Source organism: Accipiter gentilis, chromosome 11 (assembly GCF_929443795.1).
Source record: "Accipiter gentilis chromosome 11, bAccGen1.1, whole genome shotgun sequence".
Taxonomy (NCBI): domain Eukaryota; kingdom Metazoa; phylum Chordata; class Aves; order Accipitriformes; family Accipitridae; genus Astur; species Astur gentilis.
Window position 1 is genome coordinate 7,582,670 of NC_064890.1, and position 16,141 is coordinate 7,598,810.

Sequence of the window (16,141 nt, forward strand, 5' to 3'; positions counted from 1 at the left end):
AGAGCTTCACAGGATGTCTGTCCACCCCCTTGTGAATTAAACAAGTGCTATTCTGCCTATTTGTGAAACACCCAAATACCAAAACTTTTTTCTGGAATTATGAGTATTGCATAGTGAACGTAGAGTTAGTGGTGGTAGAAGACAGTTTGTGAACTATTGGAACCAGCAGTTTTCTTATTGAAACCACCAGCATTTCAGAAAGTGATCCCTAAACTCAAAAAATTATATTGCCTGTATTTGAGCTACACGCCCAATGAAAAGTTTCATATAGCAAAAACGCATTTGCAAGTCCTTGTGGAGACTGGCAGGAAAGATCTTCTGGAATAGCTGGCAAGGGTATCGTACCCCAAGAACTTGTTCTGTCCACGTTTCCAGAATAAAATTTGACAAATGGGAAACGTGATCTGTGCTTATACAGCTTGTTAACAAACTTGTTCGTAAAGCAAAATGCTTCATTAGATTTGGAGGAAAAATGATCTTTGCAAATTTTCTCTTTGCAGCTTGGTCTTTTTGATCAGTTACTGAATGGATACTTTGGCTTGTAGCTGTCCACTTATTAAGAGCTGGGCTTAGTTTTCTTCTGCAAATCTGTAGTAGGATGGTCAGAGCTCCCAGCTGGTGTTTGTTAAGGGCACTTACCTTCACCGAGGAGGTGTTCTTGGACAGAGCAGAGTGCTCGTGACATTTTGGAGTAACTCTGACTAGCAGTTTGCATTCCCACCGGGAAACTCTGCTAGGGCCCGTCTGCGCCGAAAGGCTGAGCGGTGTGCGAGGAGAGTGGACGCAAATCTGCACACACTTGTGCACCTGAGCCAGCGAGCTGTGCGGGGCAGGCAATACAGCTAGAGTCTTCTCGGGGTTCTGGTCAGCTCGTTGTAGAAGTGACCTGGAGACAGTCGGGGACACTCCGTGTCATGTCATTTGGGTCATGTTAGGTGTGGCTGTGGTATAGCTGTAGGAGCTGCTTCACATGATGATTTCATGCTAGAGAAATACAGAAAGTGCACTGTTCTGGTGGGTGCAAGGCCAGCTGGACTTTGTATCCATCGGGGAGTATATACTGCAGGGGTTCCATCAGGCTCTGTGCTGGGCCTGGCAATATTGCCTGTGAGGGTCAGAGGGTGGAACAGTGAACACGATGCTTTACCTAGATACTGCCTCACCAAGCTTTTAGCCGCCTGGCCCCAGTGAGAAATCCAGACCAACTTGCCTCCCTGTCAGTGGGAGAGGTGATCAGAAGGAATCCTCTTCAGAGGAAGATCTGAAGGTCTTCCAGTCCTCGGTCAGACACCTCCCCTTCTCCATCAACAGCGTAGGGACCCAAGAGAAGATGCCAGGTGCCATTTGGGAGCCACGCTTTGCTCATGGTACAAGTTCTTCTGTCTACTTGAGATAGAACTTATGTGGCGGTGGTGGTCAGAGAAGTGCCCTTCCCAGTTGGAGGTAGGCTACCCTGAATGGGAACCCTGCCCACAACCCTACTCTTGAATAACTCAATATAGATTAGCCCAGTGGCAACAGGATGGGATTGGTGGCTCTCCACTCTTGGGAGATGGGGGGTTAGTCCCTCACCTTCCTCCCAAGAGTAAGGAGTTCATCTCATCTCTCTGACATGCTGCGTGAGTGTCGCCAGCAAGAAGGAGGGGAGCAATTTGGAGAAGACTGGTCCCAGAGAGCTCTTCTTAGGTGTGCCATTGACACAAAGGTAGAAAAAGCTGCATGTCCTTTGAAGAACAGGGTTGCAGTTTGGAATGATCTGGGCAAAATGAAAGGAATGTCTCCAATTCATGGCACACACAAATGGAAACAGAAGGCTGGGGTATGTAAGCAGAGCTTCATCTTTTAGGAGACACAGAGCAATGCTGCCATTCTGCTGCCTTAGTTGGAAAACAGCGAACAGTTCGGGTACTGCCCTCTCAGGAAAACATGGGCTAGTTGGAGAAAGTCCAGAGAAGCTCACTAGATCAGAGGATTAGAAAATATGAGTTATGAAGAAACAGTGAAAGAATCAGTTTGTTTAGTCTAGAGAAGAGAAGACGGAGAGAAGACATGATAACAGTCTTTGAATATGTCAAAGAATGCTTCAAAGACAAAGGGAATAAACTATTTTCCATGCCTTCTGGGAGATAGTGGGGCGCTGGAATAGGTTGCCTGAGGAGTCTCCATCTTTTGGAGATCTTTAAGGACTGGTTAGCGAAATATCTGTCATATTTATTTTGACAGAGCTGGGGCAGGGGAGAAGGACTAGATGACTGCTGAGTCCCCCAGACCCTTGGATTATTTTATTGGAGGTCCCCAGACTGAGGGGCTCTGTGCCTGATAGATTATTCAATTTATTATCATTTTCTGTTGCTAGTGGACATTGGTTTTCTACACTGTGGCTGAAAAATTGATTTCTGAAAACATCACATACAACATAGGAAGCAGTCTTTGCTTCCTGGCATCACCTACATTGGATAGCACTAATTACCCCAGCACATGGCCCAACATCAGTTCACTATGGTGCCTACTCTTCCAACAGAGCTCATGCCTTGAGGAGTTAAAGGAATCAGTAAAATTCCCTTGAAATAATTGTGTTTAGTGGATATTTTAATGTGGTTTTATCTGTTAAAGAAACTGCACAAGATCAGTCAAGTTTTTAGGTTGAGTGTTGTTCAGCTTAATCTCTTTGTGCAGCCTGTGCTGCTTTAGTGAGTGTCCATGTATCAGCTATACTGTAAATCTACATTAATCATGATGAATGGCTATGTATGTTGCAGGGTGGCAGGAAAATCTCTAGTGCAAACAGAAGTCAGACAGGTTGGAGTGGCTCTGGAAGCTGCTGCATGGCTGAGGCTAAAAGTAGTCTCAGCCTGTTGATGTTAAATCTTTAGATGTACAGAAAAAAAAAAGGTACAATGTTTTCATCTAGGGCTGTAATGGTGACAGAAAGCAGCCGCGCCAAAATAAGGTCGTACTTCTTCTTTGTAGCTGCCAGACTTACAAGTCTTATCTACGCTTGCTTTTATTGCCCCAGATTTTCCACCACTGCTGCCAGCAGAGAGAGCGGTGGGAAGTTTGAGCCCTCGTGTGAATGAAATCATCATCAATGCAGGAGCAATCACACCTTGGACCAGCCTTTTCTGTTGAGGAGAAGAAGAAAGATTGTTCAAGGAGAGCAAAAGATCTCTTACAATTTGTCTTGTCTGTCCGTTTCAGGATCGCTGGTGATACAGCACTCAACAAAAACATCCACGAGTCGGTCAGCGCTCAGATCCGGAAGAACTTTGCAAAAAGCAAATGGAGAGTAAGTGACCTGCCCTCAGGGATGACACTTAGACACATAACTCTGCTAATGTGGCAGCCATACAGCCACCCTTTCAGTGTCTTAGTGCTTTTGTGGCCCAGAATTTTGGTCAAAATAGTTGGTTCAGGCTTAGGTTACATGGCCCGGCAGGGCCTTTTATAGAGGATGCTACTAGCCAGGTATATAAACGTAATGAGTGTGAGAGATGGGGCTGGAGCTGCTCATAGCTAAAGCACCCATGGTTATATGTGGAGTTTTTTGGTCAGCACCGCGGGGGCACATGAAGCAATCCTTGTAGGCTGCTGCATCCCAGCTGAGTGCTAGAAGGAACGACGGGGAGCAGGACCAGGGCAGAAATGCGTATGGTTCGATATTGCTGTTTCTAGCTTAGAAACTAGAAATTGGGAAAAGTTTGAAAGATGATGGACTCACTCCCTTCTGACAACTCTGAGCAGCCAGGAGAGGAGCAGAAGTAACCCTTCTGCCTCCAATTTTTTTTTATTCTTTCTTTCTTGTTTTTTTTCGCTCCAGCAAGCGTTTAACGCCACAGCGGTCGTGCGACACATGAGACGGTTACACCTCGGCAGCAGCCTGGACAGTGCGAGCGCCAGCGTGTCGAGCACCCTCAGCCTCGCCGCGCCGCTTCCCGACGCAGCCACACGGAAAGATTGTGAGTAGCTGACATCCCGGGAAAGCTCCTGCCGTGGAAGCTGAGCAAATTTGCAGGATCCCCATTTTCTCCTTGACCTGCCCAGGATGCAGTCCTTGCTGCCAGTCGGTTTGGCTTTGTGCAAGCAGGTGTTTAAAATAAGGACTGAAAAGGGACCAAGGCCTTTGTTTTTAGCTGGCCAAAAAAATAACGATTTAATTGGAAAAGTTTATGCACTGAAAAAAATGAGGTTTTAGCTCAATGCATTTTTGAGAGAAAAACACTGTTTCTTGTGGAGAAAAAGGACTTTCGCTTGGGAAAAAGATCCAGACACCCACAGCAAAAAAGTTTTGTATTTGGTTGAAAACTGAAAAAGTTTACTCAAACTGTTTATGTTTGAGTTTCCAGTATTATGATAAGACATTTTTCTGTAAAAATTGGCTTACTTTCCATTTCCATTTTCCTTGGAGGAGACTGATCCTGCCAGTCTGACCCAGCTTCCCTCTTCCTGGGCCAAATTAAGCTCCTATACAAAGAGGCTCATTTGTCTGAGCAGGACTCAGGCTCTGTACACCACAATGGGACTTGGCCCACTGCCTTGTTTGTTATATGCTATAACTGAGACTTGCAAGCTGCCTGATGGAGTCAGATGCTTGGGGTATATATTTTTTTCTGAATGCCAGGGAAAGAGACATGGCAGCAAAGGGATCATTTGGAAGACAGAAGTGCGTCCTTTGCCATGAAGCCTATTTAATCTCTGTTCTGAGCATTTCTTTTATTTCCTTCCATCCATCTGTAGAGATTTTTATATCATGAAATGGAGGGATGTGGACTTTACAATTAGAGGATATTATTTTAAGGTGCAGCACCAAAAAGGAACTCTAATAGCATACGGAACTGCGAGTCAGTGCTTACTTCACTGGGGACTGAAGTGGTCATTTCTAGACTACACCCCACACTATTCTGGAACTGAAAGCACCTAATATTCAGGATGGATTTTGGATAGCACTGCTATCTGCCTCTGCCACCCCTGCCTGCCAACCTCTGCTCCTTGACAAGGACATGCCACCAGCCACAGTCCCCATGGCTCTGTATGGAAGCTGTGGTTTCTCTTGCTGTCACGGGCACGGTTTCTCCCATGCCTGGGGTGGGATCTGCCTTCTGGGTGCTGCGTGAGATGTTTTTCCCAGCCTGCGCTGTAGCTGAGCCAGAGGAAAGCCCCTTCCTCCTGAATCCTGGGCCTGATGGGGTTTCACACCCACTGCCCAGTTTGCAATGCCCAGTGCCAAATCCTACAGCTGCTGCCGAAAAAGCATCACGGTGCTACTGGCACACATCTGGCACCTGCAAAGGCACCTGCAGCGCTGACCTGCCACAAAGCACTTGTGACCATGCACTGGCAATGCAGCGATGTAGAAAACCCCTTACAGGGGAGAAATGTGCCTTTATTTTGGTTCCTGCTGCAGTGTGGCTAAGCTGGACCCCAGTTAGGTCTAGAGCATCTGATGGCGTGCTTTGCTGTTAAACTGGTAGGTGATTAATCTCCATCCATACATTTGATTAATCTCAAATGGTGTTAATTAATAGCATTGAGTTGTCTGAATAGTAATGGAAAAACACGTGTGAACAAGAAGGGTGGGAAGAGAACAAAGTCTGTTTAACCGCTACAGAATCCAGCAAGTCCCTGTATAGAATCCGACCACATTTTGCAGTGGTGGAGAAGTCAGCCAGGATACGAAGGATAAAAACAGATGTGTTAAGATAGGTCAATTTTTTTCATGTCAGAAATATGAGGCAGAAAATTATCGAAAGATTCCAAGAATCCCAGGTTACATCCAGCTTGGTAGACAACACAGAAGAGCTTCCCTTCCTCAAAGAAATTAATTAAAGAGTTAGGAGATGCTGGAGCCCCAGAGAACCAGCGAGGAGAGCCAGCAGCAAATTTAAGGAGTGACATTAAGAGGGAGCTGACATATCAAATGCACTCTACCCAATACCTCCTCTTGGGAAAAAGGAAACCTCTGAGGTCTCTGTCCTGACTCTTTCTTTCTCAGTGGTTTTCTCTGGGGACAGATTTCTTGCACGAGAAAGATCCCATGCAGCAAGTTACATGGAACAGCTGTACCACCATTACAAAATATAATACTGCCTAATGCTATTAATAGACATTTAATGAGCTCTCCAAATAGTTTCAAATGCAGCAATTTCACATCATTGAAGACAATTAAATACAGCTTTCGCCTGAGAGTAGGTTATGTCAGGCTGCATCCTAATTCTGTTCTCTGTATTAGGGCAGAGCGGAGATGATGCATTAGGCTGGATTATGCTACCTGTCAGGAAAGTCTAAGCGAATCAGTTGGGATTTCTCAAGTGTATTGGCCTGAATCGCAGTCTATGCCTGATTTATTCTGTTTAGACATGATTGGACTGCCTAGATCAATTACAGGACCTAGATCTCTGTATTTTTAATGTAATAGATAAACTGCAGTGTGAAGCCAAGGTGTCAAATGTCGATACTGCTGGGAAACGGGATGTGGCCAAGTGTAGGTACAGCATAGTCATCCCTGAGGTTGAAACACCACCTTGAAGCATGGAAAAGTAGTTAAAAGTTGTAACAAGCATCAAAAAGATCTGAGTAGTCAAGGGGCCATATTAAACTCCAGTCTGAGAATATATTAGTATAGATTTCATCCGTACTTTATTCACCAGGCTGGAAAGATGAACTGTATTGCTAATCATTCTGAGCCTGCATCTTGTCAGAGCAAGGTGACCATGCTGGGTCCCCATTCGGCAGTTTTCCTCACACCAGAGCTACCTTTGCACATCAGTGTCTACAAGGCTGCCAAACTGCATGGAGAGCTGCACGTGCCGGCAAAAAATCTAAGGATCTCCCCTGTGGGGTCTCCATAGCTGCTGGGAGAGGGGTAGTTCACCCGTAGAAAGCTCTGGCAAGGGTTTATTTTATTTCTCTTCATTAATGCTTTCCATAGGAACTGCTGATGTTGCGCTGGAATAGCAAAAGCTTGAATCTGTCATTCAAAACCCAGCCTACTTTGAGTTTTCAGAGGTTATGCTTTGGAGGGTTTTGTTTTTTAAAGCTGCGGTGGAGAGTTCACTGGAAGTGGGCACTTTCTATAAACATTTTAATTTAGCTAAACCCCCTTTTTTTTCCTAAAGAATATCCGTCAGAAGTCTTTGATTAGTTCAAAAGGAACCGCCTGGGTAAATTTTGAGTCCTCAACCTACGTCAACCTACATCTCTCAGCTGGAAGTCCTGGGGACGTACTGGCAAAACTTGGAGCGACATAAGCTGTCGCTAAAATGATGTCCAAGTCACACAAATTTACATTCCCTCTAGGTTTATGGGAACTTTGCAATGAATTTGACCCACTGTACTTTTTTATCAGCAGCTTTGCAGGATGCCTGGGGAGATTCTTTTAGTCCAGGTGCACAGTCTGTTCGTTAGCTAGATGGCCATGATGAGAAGTTTAATCATCTTTAACTTGCTCATGAGGAAGATTATTCTGAGCAAGTGCAATGCTGGAGGGATTTTTGAATCCCACAACTCTTTGTCTTCAGCTCCAGAAATGTGGAATCGGTCTGGTCGAACACGTACCAAAGGTGGACATTTATTCATTGCGACACGCGTATGCAACTGCTGGTGGTGGAAGTAGGTGAACGGCTGTGGTCCAGGGGGGCAGAAGATGCCCCGTGGAGGTACCCAGCCAACCCACCACTGTGGGAAGAGCAGGAGCACCGTCTCCAGCTGCGGTCCCCTCCGCTCTGTAGCATGCTACGAAAGAAACTCAGCTTTGCCCACATTCTCGCCTCCAAAAATAACATTTCTAACTCTGTTTCTGGCTTTCCTTTTAGGTATGTCTCCATCCACTCTCTGTAGTTTTGTTTCATCTGCTTCTTCAGGCGTTTCTGCGGTAGGAGGGGACCGGAGACCCAGACCCACCACAGTGACCACAGTGCACACAGGGAGCAAGTGAGAGCCGGGGCGGCGAGGAGCGGGCAGGCGGCTGGGCTGGCAGGTTGCCTCTGCGTGATCCCACCCTGCGGTGCACGCTCAGCGAAGGACTAGAAGAAAGAAGATTTTTTATGGCCATATTTTATACTGCAATTCTGAAATGTTTCATTTATCACAAACTGCAATGACTCCAGGGGGAACGGATCTAACAGTCTCTGGTGCTGTACATATATATACATATATATAAATATATATATATATATGTGAGTCTAGCAATGTTCTAACTAATGAACACTCATTCTTTTCCCCAGTGATTTACTCTTTTCTCGGTGTAGGTAACAGTATATGTTGTATTTTTTTTCCATTAACTACGAACATCTCAACTGGATTATTTAAATAGAGATACTTTTCTGAGCATTATTTTTTTTTCTTTTAAAAAGTACTTCCAGTAATGTCCCTCCTTCCAGTTTGCTGGGAGATAGGCTATTTCTGTAGGTAGGAATTGACGTTAACTTTGCAACATGGGAGGATTTCAATGGCATGCCATTTCTTGCTCCTCAAATTGGACTGCAAGTCTGTCGGGCTTTAGCACAGTTGTTACTGCTCAGATTAAGAAAGTGCTGCTTTCCCTCCCCTCCTCCTCCTCCTCGAAAGCCATGGCAAGAGTTTAATTCCCACCAGCTACGAGTCGGCTCATCCTTGGCCTCATTCCTGTAGTGCTGGGGATCTGCAGCACCCTTGTTTCAGAGGAGAGGCAGATACACGGTGCTGGTCAGGAGCCGACCAGAGCTGAGCAAATGAAATAACAGAGCACCGTCTCATCCTGCAGCTCCTATCTTCTTTGAGTCACTGTGTGTTATGAGCAGAGTGAAAGAAAAGGAAGATGTGGGGCCCGGAGTCGTAGTCATCCTCTGCCACTGAGTTGCTGTGCTGCCCTTGGGCAAGACATTTAACTCACCAGCCTCCTCCTAGCCTGGCCTCTGGCATGGGGCACATCTAGCCCGAGGGCCCCGTGCCAGAGGTGCTGAGCACCTGCAGCTCCTCGGGGCTTTGCCTGGCATTGCTGGTGCTCAGCACCTCCCAGAGTGGCCAAAACTGAGTATGGAAAAACCCAATAGAAAAGCTTGGACCTTAATCTTTGCATGCCTGGGTTTTACCCCTGGGGAGAGGGGTGATGCTTGCACCCCTCTGTGAAGCACTGGCAGGTTCTTGGGTGAAAAAGTGCAGGATCTGGTGTAGCGTTTCTCCATCATGCTCTGGCCAAGGAGCACTGAGCTGGGAAAGCAGGACCCTACCAAAAGGCAGGGGCGCATGCAGGGGCAGTGGTGGCACTGCCTCCCCCTCCTCCCCAGAAGCTCATATACAAAAGCAAGCTCAATTTCCCCATTTTTTTTCATTACTAAATACATGCACTTCCCAGGATCTCTGTGCTGGTGCATCCTTCAGGAACAGCCACCATGACTGTTGTGCATTAAAGCAGCTTGAAACAGTGGAGAGCAAATCTGCCCAGATTTGCCGAAGGGCTCCAGGTTACTTCTATGCCATTCCCAGCTGTGATTTTCCTTCGAGGAGGAGAGAAAGGAGGCAGGTGGCAGAGGCAGGCACCTTTCCCCAGCCGCTGTGAGCCTCTCGCACCCCAGACAGGTCCATCCCCTGCCAGAGGCACAAGCCATTCCCCGCAGCGTGCTCTATTGCCACGCTTGCCTCATTTATCCTGCACAAGAAATTGTGAAAGCCAGTCACAGACACAGCTGAATGTATCAGGCAATAGTGACTGTGCTGGGAAAAGCCATAAGATAGGTATTTTTCATTGAGACTTCAAAATCCTGCTGCAGCTTCGGTCGGTTAGCTTCAACCGGCAAAGCTGGGATTTCATCCATCGTAGTTGGAGTGCTAAAAGCTGGAAAAGCAGGTGGCAGTGGGCGCTGACTCTGTTTGAAATAGCCACTCCTTTGGTGGCACTTAAAGCTGTTGCCCCAGATAGATCTCTAGTATCCTCAGTATTAAGCTGCTCCCCATTTTTGGAGGGCTGTGGCACATCTGAGTGAGCCCCTGGGAGCCCCTGGTACCCCCCACAGTGTTGCAACCGCCATGGATGCTCACGCAGAAAGGCTTCAACTTCTCATTTTAGGAAAGATGACAGGTATTGGTCTCTTAGGGGTTGGTAGCCAGACTCCGTATAATTTCCCCGGTGAGGACTTCTGACTAAGATTCAGGCGGACTGAAGGGCAGGGGATCTCCTTGCTGCAAGTCACAGTCCTGTCCCCATACCCTGCCCATTCCCACCATATACTCCTGCCCCATTGACAAAGAGTGGGAAGAGCTTTATCAGCATTTACCCTTTGAGCTCTTTATGTCTTGTTGCAAAGGTATCTGAAAATTAATACAATACAATTTAAAATCATTCTAAGGCCACTTTATTTTGCCAGCCTGAGTAAGAAAGCTTTAGTTTAGGACAGACTCCTATGCCCAAGAAATTCAAGTTATGTTGAATCTCCATGTTTTCATAAACCCAGCTGGCTCTATTCTGCTCCACTTTGAGGGGTGTAAATAGGCAGTCTCCCGGTCTGGCATCAGTGGAGTTCCCCACATTTACACACGTGCAATCAAAAGCAAGATTTGGTTAGGCAATATTTTTCTTTGTATAGTTGTTTCAAAGATTAGGACTCAAATGTTCCCTCTTTGCCTTCTCTTCTGAAACCTGAGGTCTGGTTTGAACCTGATGTAGTTGCTGAGGCCGCTAATCAAAATACAGTATCCAAATGTACCTTGCAGAAAAAAAGAAAAGCAAATGGATTTCCATCTACAAAACAAAGAGCAGTGATGGGAGCAAAGGCAGACATGCTGTCATGCGGGGGGGGAAGGGGGGGGTCCCATATGCTGGCTGCCCCTCCTTACTGGATGCTTTCTGTGTTTTTTGTTGGGAGGAGTATTATTTCTTTCCACACTTGGAATTAGGGTGATATGTTTTCCTTCCTGCAAGTAATATTCTGCCTTAGTTGTGTAATTTATCGTCATTCTCTTTGGCTTGCTATCAACTGCTGGGATCCTAAGACAAGAAACAGAAGCACTTAAAAGCAAAATTGTTTCCTTCTGCTACAATTTTGGGTGGTGGGAAGCTCTTCTTTTGTATCAGTGAAACACAGCTGGAGACCTGACCGGGGTTCACCAAATGCTTAGAGATCTCTCCTGTTGTTGAGTCCTGAAGTATCTCTTGGTTAAAACTTCTCAGTTTAAATCTGGGCAAATCTGTTAACTGAGATAACTTAGCAGCACCCAAACCAGATTTACGGAGGGGGCTGGAGCCATTTGCCCCTCGGGGCACAGCCTGGTATGGCAAACACTCCAGCATCGCTTGCCGGGGATGCTCCAGTGCCGTTGTGTGTCCTTCCCCTGCCCCAATCCACCTCTGCTCAGCCATCCTCACAAACGAATGCAAAACCAGGAGTAAATGATGTGTGCATGTGGGGAAAGGGTTAGTAGCCCCAAAGTACAAGATTAAAAAAAAATCTCCAACTGGTCTTGCCATGAAGGAGCAGGTAGAAAAGTCCCTCTGGGCTCTTTCCCAGTGGGCTGTCCTAATAAACAATGTGTGATTTGCTCCTTCCATGAGGACTTCTGCCTGGACTCACCTGTTACCCTTTTCTGCTTTACTTTACTGGCACCAATGTGTTTTTCCTTTGTAACTTGTTTTCCTCAGCTCCTTCCCCTTCTTTTTCCTTGCTTGCAGCTTTGATTGTTGATTTTTACCTCCAGAGTCACAGAGACCATCTCTGATGCCAACAGCAGTGCTCTTGATGGGGGAAAAAAAAAAAAAAAATAATCTAGAAAACCTCCAGCTGGCCTTTTAGCCTGCAGAAGAAGTTGTGAGGACAGGCTGCCCATGAACTCTGCAAGCTGAAAGTCAGTATTGCAGTGGCAGGGGCTTCCATTGGTGATTTTGCATGTGACTTCATTCCCAATACAGCCTAACTTTCTGCTGGATCACCTCTTCTGCAGCACAAAATGGATATTGGCCCCACGGCATGACTAATGGGGAAGTAGGAGTATGGGGAAAACCTGGTAGTGATGCTTTTCTGAGACTGTGTTACTCTACTGGTGACGTCTCTTCTGTTCTGGTTGCTACTGTACAGGTGCCATTAGAGTAGTGGGTGCAGGAAAAAAGTAGGATTTTTCCTATGCCTTGTGTGTCTGTTACGGTTGTGGTGCTGAAATAAAACCAAGAAATGATAGAGGTTCGTTCCTGATATGAATCAAACCACAAAAAGGGGTGTCAGCCCACTGGTAGACGTCTCCATGTAGTTCTGCAGTAGGCATTAGTTATGGGTTTCCGCGGTGCATGTGTCCTGCATACCTCCGTGGCTATTGACAGAATTTTTTCTATAACCAGTTCTCCTCCTTCTGGGCCCCTGCCCAGCCCTGAGGGACTTCAGAGCTTGTTCAAAGCTTTTCCCAGCCCTGGGAGCCAACTCAGCCCCTGATGTCTGGCTTTTCTCCCCAAACCCTCTGCAAACCAGAGCATGGACCTCCAAGACGCCCAAGAAACACAGTGGTAGCTGGCTCCAAGGCTGCCCCTTCCTTAAGTATGACCCTATTTTTAGTGGATCAAGCCCCCAGGGAAAGCCAGATAACTTTCAGCCATTGGCGAGCAGGGACAATATTGTCCTTTGATGTGAACTTGGTATTAACTAGATGAGATATAGGGAAACCTGTGCTGTTATTTCCCCCTGTCATAACAGCTCCAGCCCTGAGCAGTGCTGGGTGAGCACTGCATAAAAACACCAGACTGACTTTGCCAACAAGTTCATGAAGACTGTAGCCTGTTGCTTTTGCTCTTTCCAAAGAGTCAGGGGATTCATCTACTGGCAAAATAACAGTTTCTAGACTGAGCCCTGAGGTACAGAAGTATCTTCCTTTCAGCATATGGAAATTCTTATTTTATGGGATAACTTATGTTCTTGCTCCCTTGCATATTTATCCGAGTTGGTGTCTGAATGCATCCCAGAAATTATTCACAGGAAGGGAGTTTTGCCTTCATTATCATGCTTATTTGCACCAGAAACTTGATGCTAAGAGTTACACTCATTCAAGCAAAAAGCAGAAACACACACGGAGACTACAGTATCCAAGGAAAACAGCGTGAAAACCAAGCACGGAGGATTAGTTGGCAAATCACTGTGAGCAATGGCTGAGTGAGGAAATGGCAACCTGCTCACAAACATTGCACAAACAGAGTTTCCCCTGGTAAATCAGTCATTCCATACTTCTTGCCCAGCAGCCAGTTTTACACAATCCCTTTCGTTTTTCCCTGCATCCCTGCCGCTGGGTCCTGCCTTCCCATCCTGTCTGCCGGGATGGTCCGGTCTCTGTGACACGCATGTGTGCTTGTGTGTGTGCATGTGTGTGTGTGCGTGTTGTGGCCCCAGGAATCACAGATCCCACTGGTGGGAGATGAGGAGTTGGTTCAGGTTTTTTGGTCCGACTTTGTACAGTTGGGTCAAAGCGTGTAAATAGTGTTTGTAATGGAGGATAAAGGCTTTTTAGCCCAGACTGGTTTTCAAGACCCCTTCCCCACCACGAACCGTGCCACTGATCTGTCCAGGTAGCTATTTTTTTCCTCTTCTTCATAAATGATAAAGTCAGAAGAGCGGCTCTTACATTTTTTCCATACTCCAGAGTGAAATCAGGGCATGTACGCTCGCAAGCGTTGTGAAAAAACACTGCTGAACTAATGATGACATCAAATGTCCAATAAATGCATGATACTGCACTGCATGTATTAAACTGCTGTTCACTGTTTCTGTATTTCCCAAGCCTTTTCTTTAAGTACATTCAACCTAACCTTTTCTTCGAGGGGATTACTTCTATGTTTTGCTTTTAAATGACTCAATGTATCTGTAACTTGAAATTCATCGTTAAGTTTGAGTAAATGCAAAAGCTGATGTTTTGTAAACAAGATACTGCAAAGCCTGGTAATGTATTTTGTCTTTCTGTTGAATGCTCTGCAGCATGTACAGGAAGAGTCACCATCCAGAGCAGCTTGAAACTATGCAGCAGTCATGTGCACACATCTAGAAACAGGGAGTCGGGGAGGGGAGGGTCCCTTTTTTGATACAATGCTTAAAAATTTGATCCACATCAAAAATTCCTTCCCTGAGTTGCTAACGCTCAGGACTACCAAGAAGCACGTTGGTGTGTCTCTTTGGTTTTTTCTTTTTTTTTCATTTGGTTCGTTTTTCTTAGTCAAGACTTAGACTGGTTCGCTCAATACTTAGTATTTTTCTCTTCCTGCAAGATATTTCTTTCTTACCTGTTGCAGAATGAACTGCATTTTGGGGACCAAGATGCTGTGATTATTTGCCTGCACAAAATAGGGCAGAGAGCTGAGCTAATTACCCAATCCTTTCCAAACCATCACCACCCAAATATTAGCATTTAATCTTTGAACCTCCGTGTAGTACCACCATTTATCCATGGAAGTTTGGTGTGGTACTTTTCCTTCTTCCACATGGAAATCATGCCCTTGCCTTCTCTTCCCTTAATCATTGGCCCATTTTCATGTGTGCTGGTCTTTCTAAGTCAGGGAACAGGGTGGCCACATGGTACTTGTCGTATCTCTGGCCCAATCCGTTTGTCAGCATCAGTAGGGCATTGGTCCCACCTCTAGAGTGGTTGCTGTGTTAGTGTGGAAGATGCTCAAATTCTCAATACTCAAAGCAGAGCCATCTGAAAGGGCTGGGAAATTGCTCTGGGTTCCTGGCAAAGGCATGCCAAGCAGTGGGGCCAGAGAGAAAGCACCATGCCGATGGCGTAGGGAGCAAATATCAGTCCTTGGAAATTATGCAAGGGGTTGCTCCATGGTGGCTGAAAGCACCAAGAATTCATAAGCCCACTTTCAAGGCTGGTGCCCAGCCAGAATGCTGTGCTAGTGCTGAAGCACTACATGGCAGCATAAAAAAAAATCATCATTAATAATGGTTGTAAATCAGCCCGAGTTCAGATTGCTAAGGCAGCACATGGTGTAAGGCTCCATGAGGAGGTGGACTTGTGCTGTGATTCCCAGGGAGTGGGAGCTCCTAGGGGAGTGCTCAGGGTAGCTCAGAGCTTTTCCATCTCTCATCTGCATCCCCTGAGCCCAGCATGGCATCCCGCACGCTGCGTCTTACTAGATCAAGCTATAGCATGACCTCCAAAGTGAAGAGCGGGGAAGGTTGCAACTCAGTGCGAGATACGGTGTGACTCATGTTTCTGGTCAATGCAACATCAGCATCCAGTTGTACATTGGCCTCTGGTTGAGAAACAGCATTTTGGTCGGTTTGGGCCTTTTTTTAGATAGATAGATATTTGATTTAGGTCAGCAAACAATGAAAAAAAGCCCAGTCTGCCCAGACCAGTGACTCCCCAAATATCCCCAACTGCAAAACACCTCTCGGTTGACTTTTAAGGAAAATGCAAGCATGTTTTCTACAAAGGCTTAAATCTTAATCAAGGAATGTCAGTGTGCCTAATATTGCAGGTCTTGTAATTGATACAAGTTCATAACAGCATCCATGTCCAAACAGAAGGGAGAATGTGTATTTACTCCATGCATGTATTAAGACATCGCAAAAGTTTTATCTGCATAATGAGTTTGCAATACTGCAAATTGTTAATGGGGCTACGTCGCAAGTGGTTCTCTGCCTTGACAATCATGTATACATATCGAGATTTCTATCATAATGACAATTTGAAGGGATGACTAATTGTTTTCCTCCAATAAATCCAATTAAATCACCCTGATGTGAAGTCTAATGGTTTTGAGTTCATGAGTCTCCACCACTGTGCAAGAAAGGGAGCGAATAATTTCTATGGCTGCTCCGCTGCTCCTTTGTGTTTTATGCAACAATGTCCCTTTATGTCCCAAAGGACAGTGAGATTATTTCCTCCCCAGTTTACTCCATGGGGAAATGAGTAAAAAAGATGATTTGTCCTTCAGGTGTTTTCTAAAGCTGCTGTTGGAAGCGATGCTGAGTGTCAACGTACAGAGACATGGCTGTCTCCTGGGGGTTGAGAATATCTGTGTGGGGCTGGGTAAAAGAGATGCAGTTGTTGAGCACTGCACCTTTGAGCTGGTCCTAGTGACTCACACAGCTTGTGGTGGGAATCATGAACGGAGACAGGATTTTTGCTAGTGTTTCTGAGCCCCTTTGCAGTCAGCAGTGGGCTCCAAAGACTGTTGTGTGTGCTCCATCAT

General features: G+C 45.9%; 1 protein-coding gene across 1 annotated transcript in view; it reads left to right on the plus strand.

Annotated features, from left to right (window-relative positions):
• CAMK1D (calcium/calmodulin dependent protein kinase ID) overlaps positions 1 to 15,664 on the plus strand; it is a 230,183-nt gene extending 214,519 nt beyond the window's left edge. Inside the window, exons 9-11 of the mRNA XM_049814469.1 lie at positions 3,199 to 3,286; positions 3,818 to 3,956; positions 7,809 to 15,664. Coding sequence (XP_049670426.1) covers positions 3,199 to 3,286; positions 3,818 to 3,956; positions 7,809 to 7,930 — 349 coding nt within the window. The 3' untranslated portion in view covers positions 7,931 to 15,664. The remainder of the gene's footprint in view (positions 1 to 3,198; positions 3,287 to 3,817; positions 3,957 to 7,808) is intronic.
• Positions 15,665 to 16,141: the final 477 nt, after the last annotated feature.